The sequence below is a fragment of the Tachypleus tridentatus genome, chromosome 4 (genome assembly GCF_004210375.1).
Source record: "Tachypleus tridentatus isolate NWPU-2018 chromosome 4, ASM421037v1, whole genome shotgun sequence".
Classification (NCBI taxonomy): Eukaryota; Metazoa; Arthropoda; class Merostomata; order Xiphosura; family Limulidae; genus Tachypleus; species Tachypleus tridentatus.
The window spans coordinates 91,789,996-91,802,367 of record NC_134828.1 but is presented as its reverse complement, the minus strand read 5'-3'; the positions used below and the strand labels follow the sequence as shown (position 1 = coordinate 91,802,367).

General features: G+C 30.0%; 1 protein-coding gene across 2 annotated transcripts in view; it reads right to left on the bottom strand.

Annotated features, from left to right (window-relative positions):
• LOC143249686 (ras suppressor protein 1-like) overlaps positions 1-12,372 on the bottom strand; it is a 47,195-nt gene that overhangs the window by 8,553 nt on the left and 26,270 nt on the right. For both annotated transcript variants that reach the window (XM_076499985.1, XM_076499986.1), the window contains exons 5-8: positions 10,627-10,745; positions 7,502-7,584; positions 2,326-2,440; positions 606-738 (exon numbers count right to left, since the gene is read on the bottom strand). In XM_076499985.1, the coding sequence (XP_076356100.1) occupies positions 606-738; positions 2,326-2,440; positions 7,502-7,584; positions 10,627-10,745 (450 nt within the window). The remainder of the gene's footprint in view (positions 1-605; positions 739-2,325; positions 2,441-7,501; positions 7,585-10,626; positions 10,746-12,372) is intronic.

Here is a 12,372-nt window from a genome sequence, read left to right as displayed (position 1 = left end):
GTTTGTTCCTAAAAACAAACAAATGGTATAAGGTGTAATGGTTTGCAGTGAAAACAAAAGTTAAAGTGATTAAGAAGGCTTGTAAAAACTGACTTATGTTCATGATAGCAGGAATAATACATTTTTAAACATAATTAGATATGCAACAGTAATAACCAATGGTAACTAAATGTATTACTGAAATTACAGTTCTCAAAATACTTAAGTCCTTGTGTACTACACAAAGTAGTTACGGAATTTTAAGGTCATGCCTACCATAGAAAATGATTTGAAATACTTTATATATCTGTGTGTGTGTCGTGCCTACTGAAAACAGCAAATAAAGTTTAGATAGCAAGTAACTTATTTTTACATTATTCTTTATACTTTTATCTACATATGTGTAGAGAGAGAGACACATACACATAGAGGTTCATACATTTATAGATGTATGGAAGGGTTAACTACTGCTGTTCTTAATTTACTGACTAAAGGGAATTGTATGGATGCCTCCAAGCTCCAAGATCTGAAATCCAGAGCTCTTCTAGAGGGTCAACCCTACATAACACAGGAGAAAAGTTAACCCTGGTGTATATAAATACTCTTCTTTATGGGTCTGTACTTACAACTTATAAGTTTCTGTACGGATGAATTCTATTACATGGGATACTCCTATTGCCAGCTGGTCTGCTATTGGTGGAAGCCATTCATTGTTGTCCATTCTGACTACACATCGTTGACTAATCAAATCGAGATTTCCTATTATAGGTTCCAGTGTTAGTATAAAACAGTCTTAAGACACTAACACTCAGAAATCATTAAAAAAATCATAGCAAAATAAATTACTATTTCTAAACTCACAAATGTAGATTCATAAAACATTCAATGCTGAAAAGTACGTTTTGGGCAAAGAAAAAACACAATTAATATGTAGTTATAATTTACCAGTCTCCATTACCCATAATTTTGTTACATGGTTTCTTGCATTTATTTTAAGTACAAGTCTAAAACTGCACAACTTTCTTTCTAATGTAGAAATACATTTCACACAGAAATTATCATGATAGTTTGAGAAGAAGCGTAAATGTTTTTCTTATTTAAATTTATATCATTTTTTCTACTTTCCATACTCTCTTCACCAATGTTTTGTGTCATTTTGTATATTTATGACTAGCTGCAGATCCTAACTTACTGACACTGTTTCAAGTTTAAAGTCAGTCAGTTAAATAATGGTAGCACACAGAAATTATTTTTTATAATTTGCAGTACTGTAAAATGATAAACCATGTGACTCTTTTCATCAGCTTCAGGGAAAGGATAATTTAAACACCATATTTGAATCAAAGCAATCATAAATAAGAAGTATATCGATCTTTACATTTGGAAAGAGTACTTAACAAAATTAAATCAATTATCACAAAATATATCAAATACACCCTGACAAACACACAATTAAAACTTACATGTAGGTCCAATAAAATAAACTGCTGATAACTCTTTACACAGTGCAAATAATATGTCACATCTATTTCTCACTAGAACTACATCTAAAACAATGACATTTTTAGATCTTCCTAAACCTGAAAGTCACATGAAAAGCTTGCATGATCTTGGTATTCAATGGCATACAGCACAACAAACTTATAAATGTTATCTCTAATACGAGGTATAATGAGTTTTATATATATATAGTTCTCAATTTTGGGAAAGAGATTTAACGAAGTAAATATTTTACAAACTACCCTCAGTTAACACCATATAAACAATCAAAGTAAATAGCACTCTCTCCTTTCACCCAAATAATACTATTGTATCAGGATCCTATACCAGAAGTAACTGCTGTTTTCGTGATTGCATTTGTTTGTACAAACAAATATGAGGAAGTAACTATACATGAAAACAAAGAACTAATTAAAATGCTAATTAAGAAAATGTTTGGAAACTAAAGTCATCCAACTTAATCTATAAGTGTCTAGAAGACTATAAATAAAAAAAATTAAGCAGAGAAACTGAAACTGAAATAAATCCACGTTAAAGCTGAGATCATAAAATATTTTAACATATAATAATAACGTATCTAGACAACATCTCTATCTAAGATGTTACGTATCTCAGTAAGCTGGAGTAAGTTGTTGTTATGATACATAAACATCACAAGACTAAGAAACCATCTTTCTGTTTAATTTTACTAAATATGAGTTCAACATTTGGCAGAGTGCATTGTATAGTTACCACAACAAGTAGAATTTAACACACTTTTCATCTAACTACTCTGTTAAGTAAATCAAAACGAGATATCTACATCAATTTCAAAACTATCTCTTGTCTTCAATGATGAAAACTTACCCATCTCAGGTGGAAGAAGAGTAAGAGAATTTCCTTGTACGTGTAGCTCTCGTAAACGTGTCAACTGTCCTATTTCTTTCGGCAAACTTACTAACTCATTTTCTCTGAAACATAACTGAAGTACAAATAAATAACAACACTTTTACTGATTATTTATCAAAATTAAAAAAAATTATCAGATCCTACATAGATGCTCCAGCTTTCTTAAAACTTATCAAAAAATGTTTTTAAAAACTATGTAATATTTGTGTTCATTGATAACAATTGTTTGCCAAGAGTTGGAAATAAGTGTGGAATATAATGTATATTTAAAGATGCAAAAATATAAATTCCACATCTCCAAAAAACTTTAAGTTATTAAAAAACATCCTAAATGTTTCAAAGTTTCTTAATGTTTACTGATATATTTTTAAACTCTCAATCAAAGATGAACTCTTCAACTTGAAGAAAACATTAGTATTTAGCATGCCTGATTGCAGAAACTACTTATATTAAATAAAGGTTCTATATTTGAAAAATACCACATATGAGTACATAGAACATACAACAAATAAGCATTAACAGCTACCAGAAGACCCCCCAAAAAAAAGTTATATCTCCCTGTTGTTATGATGATACAAGTATCTTCATTGAAAACCTGCTATATATATATATAACTTGTGGGTTTTTAATTAAGTTGCTAGTAATTTCCAAATTTCAGTTATTTCTATATGTATTTTACTGATTTTTCTATCATATGACATTACAACTTTTCTATACAATTTTGTATATAAAATTTTTTAAAAACAAGGATTATGCATTTGTCTTTAAGTAAGTAATTTTGTGAGTCACTCTTAAGTGGGTTTTCTCTAGCATAAAGTGATGTTCATGACAAAGTAGAAATAACACAAATGTTCAAAACTTGTAATAATACCTATATAATTCTAGGTAAATAAGATAAAACTTAAATTACAGCAATACTAAAAATTATTATATTATCATACCAAGTAAAATCTAGCAATATGAGTGTCAATATAGCAACTGAAGCTCTATCAGAACTCACACATTCACACATTTTTTTTTTGCTTAAAGTGGCACATACGGCCTCAAAAAGTGCTATCAATAATCATGAAATTGCCAGGTTTTATATTACATTTTTAAAGACATATCCAGTTACAAATATGCTTTCTTGTCATCACAGATTATGCTTTTAACCATAATTTTGAGTTTTCAAATACGAAATGAAATTTAAAATTTCACAGATAAGTATGCACAGCTTTTCTAGACTAATATTCAAGATTTGGACTATAGAAATTAACAAAAGTCTCGAAGAAATTTCACTTATTAATTAAGTCATTGTGTATCATAAGCATATAGCAAATTCCCTAACAATAAAGGTGAATAAATTTCCAGTAAATCAAAAGGACACAAACTTCAAAGAATGCTTTCCTGTATGACTTGTTTATTATAAATTTAAAATTTATGAGCAAGTGTAGTATGCTTATACCAGTCTTAGCAAACCCGTTTTTATTATAAATTGAAACTATCGTCCTGGATTCAATTTTTTAGATTTTGTTGGTTGTTGACTCAATAGTTTGATACCACTTTCACTGATGAATTATATTTTCAAATAATTTTAGTTTTTAGTTCATTAATCAGATAAGACCCTTATATGAACTCTTGGAAAATAAACAGAAACCATCAGTATGAATATGTAATGTAAATTATGGTTTCTCTAGAAACTTTTACAGAAAGCCTACATGAACTAACTCAACTACCTGTTTTACCTTTTCTGTCCTTTCAACAAAAATATGAGATTTTAAGAGACTTATTATGCACCACACCATCTCTATGTAATATCAAAGCAAGCCCTATGGTTAAATATGATTGGCTAAGAAAAAGCTTGATTGAAATTCATAACTATCTTATTAAAGTTTTAAATTAAATGTTTAATAAATTTATTTATATTAAAAAAAACTAATCCTACTGCTAGTCCTTAATCATATAATGCTCCACACGTTGAAACAATAAAGTATGCTTGAGTAAGTCTCCTAGTAGAACGGTTATAGGATTATGAACTTACAATACTAAAATCTAGGGTTCAATTCCCTACAGTGGGCACAGCTGATAGCCCAATATGTTTAACTTTAAAACAAAGTGGTAAGAAAAAATGGATGAAAATTAGAATGTCAAATTTCTTAAGACAATTTTCTAAATAAGGAAGTTGTTTGATTTCTAAAAATTAGCCTAGAAATGTCAATAACCACACTGTATATCAAAAAAACCATTTTTGGATTGCAATAATTTTTACTTTGTAGAAACATAGATATTTAGTTAAAGAAACACATACATCATCATGTACATTTAATGTCCTGTGAAACCAACTGTGTCAAAAAGAAAAATATATTTTGTTTTGAACAAACTTGAACATCCATTCAGAAACTTCCTTCTATTTAAGGAGCAACTCCAGGTCGAATTACTGTTTTTGAGAGATTATACAAGTATATCTACTGTTGTTTAACATTGATAAAATGTTGCATGTAACACCAACCTTTTATATTCTATATTATAGTCATTGTATCTATTACAAACTTTCTTAACCAATCCCAAAGCAGCAACTAAATTTCCAAGACTAAACCTAGCTACAAAGAATAAGTATAAACCAATCATATTAAAGAAAATTGGAAAAAACAAAATTAAAATATAGATGTGGTTAAAACAAATTAATGATTTCACAGAGAACAAAGCAAAGTATACACAACAGTTGAAAGAAGTTCAGAGAGACATTTAGAGTAGGACAGTTTGTGACTTCATGAAAAATAATGTCACATTATTCTAATATATTTCTAAGCTTATGGTTATGTGACTGATGGTGTAAAAAAAATTAATAAACAATTATGTTGAAAAAATCAGTATCAATCGTTAAGAGTTTTGAGAAACCACAAAAGCTAAGGTGGCTACAATGTATGATAGAAACTGTAATGGTAAACAGAAATATGGATAACCAGATAGTCAAAGAGTAGGATGATGTGATGTGAATTTCAAAATAAATTTTACAATGAAAAACCAGATAACCTTGACAGGCTGAGTGCAAACGTTTGTTTGGCAGTTAAACACATTTGAATATAAAACAACTTGGATTTCTGCCAACAAATGTCCATGAATTTGAGGCAAGAACTACTCCAGTCACTCCTACAATGCTTTCAAGTACTTCATGAGCTCTACCATATACTTCAAATGCAGCAAAGTCAGTCAAGGTAATAAAATTGAGAAATTTAGAAACACCTGTAGTATAGACCTTATGAAACAGCTTCTAACTACCTAGTCAATAAAAAAACCAACAATTATGAAAGCAGCATAGTGTGAAAATCAAACAATTTCTTTCTTTTGAGATTATTTCAATAAATAAATGGAATACTAAACAACATGGCATTTGTTTAAGCACAAAGCTACACAGTGGGCTATCTGTGCTTTGCCCAACATAGTTATCAAAACCTGATTTCTAGCACAGTAAGTCCACAGACATACCACTAAACCAGTGGGAGAAACATGGCATTCATCTTGCTCGCCAGTTTAAAACACAGAAGGGGAAACAAATAAACACAAGAAATTCATAATCATCATCATTTATAAATGACTGCTCTTTCCATTTGACCTACATTGACTCACTGGATAAAAGAAAGGGTATACCTTAAAATTACTACTCTATGTACTAACAATGTTTTACACTGATAGAGAGACATGATACAAAAATCCAACAGAATAAAACTTAATTTTCTCTTGATTTTTAACTGCATCACAGTTCACCCTCTCTAATAAATTACTTTAACAAATGGTGCAACAAATAGGTCCTTGTTTATTTCCTACTAGTTTTTATAAACAATTATCTTTTTCAGTTGAGTTATATGCACTGCCCTAGCCTTGTTAGAACTGATTGCCTCAATGGTTGTCAATGACCCTGAACCAGGGTTGTTTACACTTTTTATTTAAAATAAGTGTTAAATCATCTAACTACAAAAAATTAATGGGAAATTAGTAGCATATTAGAATTCTGTCAAGATAAATTTATTTGTATCACTTTAAAAACTATCTTTTAAACTCTAGAAAAGTCAGGCCTTCATCAGTGAGTATGGGCAACAGAATTTTATGTGAACTACTGATGACCCAAAAAGTAACTGTAAACCTCGCCATCCATATTTTTGTGTATTGCTTTACTGATGTAAAATAGTAAGCCAAAACATTTACAATGTGCCTTACTGTGATATTAAAAGTAAGTCATATTATTTCAAAGTAAGGTGTATGTTGATATAAAACAAGTGAGTCCTTAACACTAAGATTACAGCTTTTTAAACCAAACAACCTAATTCCATTATTTAGATTAACTTTTCACTCATATTTATAAACTTTGATTTATTAAGCCTTATTTAAAACAGTTATACAGTCCAAGCTTATTTGTGAAATTTTTTTATAATGTTCTCTACAAAGAATATTTTTAATTCCTACAATTTCAGTCAGTTATTTTATCTTTCACTATATAATACACTGATGCCTAACAAAAGAGCTCAAGATACAAAACTGCAAAGGATAATCAATCAATGTACATGTTTGTTTTTTTTTTTAAATTTTGCACAAAACTACACAAGGGCTGTCTATGCTAGCCATCCCTAAATTAACAGTGTAAGACTAGAGGGAAGGCAACTAGTCATCACCACCCACCACCAACTTTTGGGCTACTCTTTTACCAACGAAAACCAGGATTGATTGTCACATTATTATGTCCCCATGGCTGAAAGGGCAAGCATGTTTGGTGTGATGGGATTTGAACCTACAATCCTCAGATTATGAGTTAAGTGCCTTATTCACCTGGCCATGCCGAGCTTAATGTGTATGTAAAAGGACAATATAAAATCTTACAAAACTTATGAAAAGCAACATTAATTTACTGAAAAAATATTAAGATATATTTAACACTGAAGTAAAATCACTGTCAGGTTTCATAATATTCAAGAGTTATTTGTAGTTACAAAAATAAAACACAGTCATAAATCTGACACCTTAAACAAACAAATTACACAACTTAAGAGTTGAAAACTACTTTGAACCAATATGCAACAAAAATAAAAAAAAATATCTTAACTTTGATAAGACACCCTTAAATAACTTTACACTAATACTTTACTTTGATTGTAACACTTACAATTTGCAAGTTCTTCAAGTTACCAATTTCTGATGGAATTTTTTCAAAATCATTGTCACCAAAATAAAGTGCTCGTAGTGTTTCTAAAAAAAAAAAGCATATTTGAAAACTTTGAAAGATAAATATAAACGAATATGTAGAAATTTAAAGTATAAAAGATAAACAATTATTGTTTCCTCTCTTTTTCGATTAAAATCTTTATCCTGAATCTACAGGTGTTAATATAACCAATCAGTAAGAACATTTACTTCAATGTACTACAGTATTAAAATATATTTTGATTCTAGTGCTTGTTCCACAAAGACTAAACATTCATTTAAAGTAATAGATTTTCCTCATACCCTAAATAAAGAATCCTAAAATTCTTTTATAAACTTTTAGTGTTTGACTGATTGACAACACCATCAAAATAATGTACCTTAGCAACATAACTAAATATCTTATACACAGTTCTTTTTAACCTATTTTTTCTATTTCTTCTTTTCTGTTTAGTTCTTTTCCTTTCCAATTTTTCCCTTTTCTATTGTCATAAATTTTTTATCACTTACTTGGAAGCATATGTACCTTTGTTTCGCTGTAGTTTCTTTAATATTTTGTTCTTTTATTATTATTCACATAATAAACTGTATGAACATGTTATTAATACTTTAAATATTTATATAGATGTGTTCCTTACTGAAAAAAACAACAACAAAGACCAGTGGCCACAAGTGTAAAAACTAGGGTAGTTCACAAAGAGATAAGTAACAAAATTAAAGAAGAGAATAATGTATTGAAAATAATTTAAACTGACTCCTATAATAAGAGATTTGGAAGATTATAGATAAAGAGTTGGTCAAATGGAAAAATAAAAAACTATATGAAAAAAAATGTTGACTGAAGTATAAAAATTAACAGCAGGATCTCTTTAAATATACTAATGGTAATCAAAATGTCAAGATGAGAGTGAGGCCTTTGGATTATAAGGGAAGGCTCACATCTGATGATTACGAGATGGCTGGGTTATTAAATTCCACTCTTTCTTCAGTATTCACTAATGAAAGCTTAAGCAATATTTCTCATCCTGAGCAGTTACAATACAGAAAAAAGTCAGAAGAAAAGGTCACTTTAATATTGAGCTTGTTAACAAATGTTTATGGCAATGGTCCAGTGGTTGAATGCCATATTGGAGAAATAATGTTAACTATAATTCTAAATTTGTTAAAAGTACCTTCAAGAAATATGGCAAACTTTTAGTAAACATTACATATCTCTTGTATATAAAAATACAATTTTTTCAATAAAACATTTTTACTGAAGATTTGTCTGTGAATGTTTAATGCAATTATGTACAAAAACTGTCAAAAGCACACATACATTTGGCAGTAAAATAGAATTATGAAATGAACTGGGAAGTTTAAAGAATGATAAGAGGCCCAACATTTTTTCAAGTTTTGAAGCAGATTAAAGAGTTGTTACATAAGCCACTTGCTACTATTTTTGTATGTCCTTCAATACTGAGCATGTGCTGAAGGTGGAGTTGAAGTTGACTAAGGTTACTCCTCTTTAAGGGAGGTGATAACATTTGTTGAGTATGTGTGTGTGTGTGTGTGTGTGTGTGTGTGTGTGTGTGTGTGTGTGTGTGTGTGTGTGTGTGTGTGTGTGTGTGTGTATATATTAGTCTTACATCAATTGTAGGGAAAGTTTTGAGAGTCTGATAAAAGTTGTTTTATGAAATCATTTGAGAAAGTGTAAAATTCTGTAGTAAAAATTAACATGGTTTTACCAGGAAAGGCCACTGACCTAGTCATCTACACCCACTGTTTGAAGACATTACTACTCACGTAAGGGAGTGCATTTGATGTGTCTATATTTTCAGAAAACATCTGGAAAGGTTCTAAGTAAAATGCTTGTTAAACACTGTCAATACAGGTTGTTGTTGTTTGTTTGTTGTTTTTTGTGTATGGTGGTGGGGGGGGGGTTAATCAGCTCATAGGAAAGAAAAGTTGCTGGACTGAAAATAGTAAAGGGGTGTGATAAATGTTTAGTCAAAATGTACTAATACTACAAGTGGGTGGCCTGAAGGTTCAGCATTAGGACATTTGTTCTTTTTTATTTAAGTCAATGACACAGATGAAGAAATGGACAATTACTTATATCTGCCCTGATATTTAGGTCTTCGACTAGCTAGCTGTAAGGATGCTGCTACTTTACAAAAGGATTTAGATCATCTGATGAGTTGGGAAAACAAATAGCAGATGGCTTTTAATTTTAAAAAATGATAGAGAATGCATGTGTGTCATCACAATTTGAATTATCAGTATAACATTGATGAAAACAACCTCAACAGTTTTATAAAAGAAACTAAATTTAAACATTCTGGTCGATCAGTCCATTGAACCATGCAAATAATATGCCCTTTCTAAAATACTGAATACAAGTATAACAATATAATTTCATTGTACATGTCACTAGTTATGCCACATCTGGATTATCATGTTCAGTCTTGGGGTCCTTACCTTTGAAATGACACTGAATTGTTGGAATGGATATAGAAGAGAGTTATCCCTAGGATAATATCTGGGATAAACAGGTTGTCATGTGAGGACAGGTTAAGATCTTTGAAATTGCTTTTCAGAGATAAAGATTTTCATTGAATCTGAGAAGTTTAATACTGTTATAAGAATTGGTAGTGACAATAAATCATCTTTTACTGAAATCACTGGTGAGGATATTACAAACTGGGAGAACAAATATAAATTTTAAGGAATCATTTTTACTTAAGACAGATTTATTTTTCCAAAATAGTTGGGTTTTAGAACAACCAAGCTTAGGAAAGCCTATTTGAATCAAATAGTTGTTGGTCTTAAATATTATATTTCTTACTTGTAATTTTATATTTGGATGTAATAACAAATGATTTTTGAAAACAAACAAAAATTGTCCGTGTTTTTAGTTTTGATATTTCACATCACAGTTTTCTCTTTCACAAGAAAAATAATCCCCCCCATTCAATGACTTTTTTTTAATTGTTATTTTACAAATGTTATAAGAACATCCTAGAAACTCTTAAAACTGATTTGGTTTTAGTACAGCTGATATTGCATAAGTACACTCAAGAACTGCAACTGTTGGATTTGACATACCTAACATAAAGAAGTTGCCTGGTAGAGTTTTTTCATTTAAGTTATTATAAGTCAAATCAAGAACTTCAAGTTGGGGAAAAGCACCAAACCCTCGAGGAAGTGAGTAAAGTCTGTTCATCCTGTAATTGAACAATAAAACATTAAGATGCACACACGATAAATTCAGTAAGCAGAACACAACCTCATAGCACTATTTTCTCATCATATTAGATTAGACTTATATATGTTTTCTTCAGTAAAATTGTTCATTTTTTAAACAAAATTGTTACTTACTATAGTTAACTAGTTTCACCATAAATGGTAAATCACTTTGTAATGACATTTCCAAATATAAATGTATCTCAGAATGGCTGGTATTGGTATTAACACTTTTACTAATAAAGCAGAGAACAACATTTGGACTTTACTAGTAAAAGTGTTCATACCCATACCAGCCATTCTGAGATACATTTTTACTTCAAGTGGGTATCTCATTATCAATAATCTCCAAATATAGTACCCATCAAAAGTCAGGTGATATTTTAAAAACACTCAAATGAACTATTATTCATATAGTGTATATTCAGTAAAAGACATTTTTAATTTTACTTGGACAGACTCAGACTGCTTATAAATAGTAAGTAGCATGGTGGTACACTGTGTATTAAAATTTACTTTTCACAATATCAAGATAACAACATACTTTTCTCAGTGTATAGTTAGTTTTTAAAAAAGATCAGTTTTAAAAATACTCTCATATTTTAAATTTAATATCATTGCATTTCATAACATCCAAGATCTCTTTTCTACATCAGAAATGTGTAGATTCTAATGTAGATCAACCAAAGTTTACAAGGACCGGTGTCTCCAAACTTAACATTACCTTCACTCACTGCATTAATTAACTTTGATGAACACAATTACAGAAAAATAAAACATTTGTTATGTATTGTCTTTTATGAAGTACTGATTTTTGTATTTATGTCTATGAAACATTTTTGTATAAAAACTAAGATATGGTATTTTGTCTTCATGTTTATATTTTAAACCAGCTTCATGAACCTTAACCCTAAACTTTATTTTTTACGCTTAGTGCTTTCTGTTTGAAATCTGTATTTTAAGAATTAACACCAACTTTTTAACAACATTTTCTTCATCATACAAGTTTATATTTAAACTGGTCATGATTACATGTACTACAAATGCCAAATGTTAAGAAAATGTCTTATGTCAATGACACTTAACCCTACTTTTTTAAAATATTAACAGTTGTAGTGCATTAAATAATTTTTACAAAAATAAATAATGCACCAAAACTGTAGAATAATAACATGCAAAAATCATTTATGCAATGGTAGTATATTTACATGAGATAAGGGTGTCCAAGGGATTATGAATAAGGTTCCACTGATCTTGTAAAGCCACTGTAAAGATCACGTGGGCTTGACCAAGAGAAATGATGGCCTCTAATAAAGTCTACATCTCCAAAAGAAATAGAACCTCTTGTGCAGATGGAAAAAGTGAGGAAAAAATGCTCAAAACCAGAAGCTACACAAATCACAGGTGAAGGGGAAGAAGGGTGAGCCTGGCTGAGATGGGAACTGACAACTATCCTGAAATGAACACAATAATTAGTGGGTGAAAGGAAGGACTTTTCCACCTTGACCAGTCAACCTACCCCTGCAGCCTCTTGAAGAAGAAATTGAGTGTTATAGGAAAAGCTGGCATGGAAATGAACTAGAAATAACCAGTCGTCCAGGTAATGAT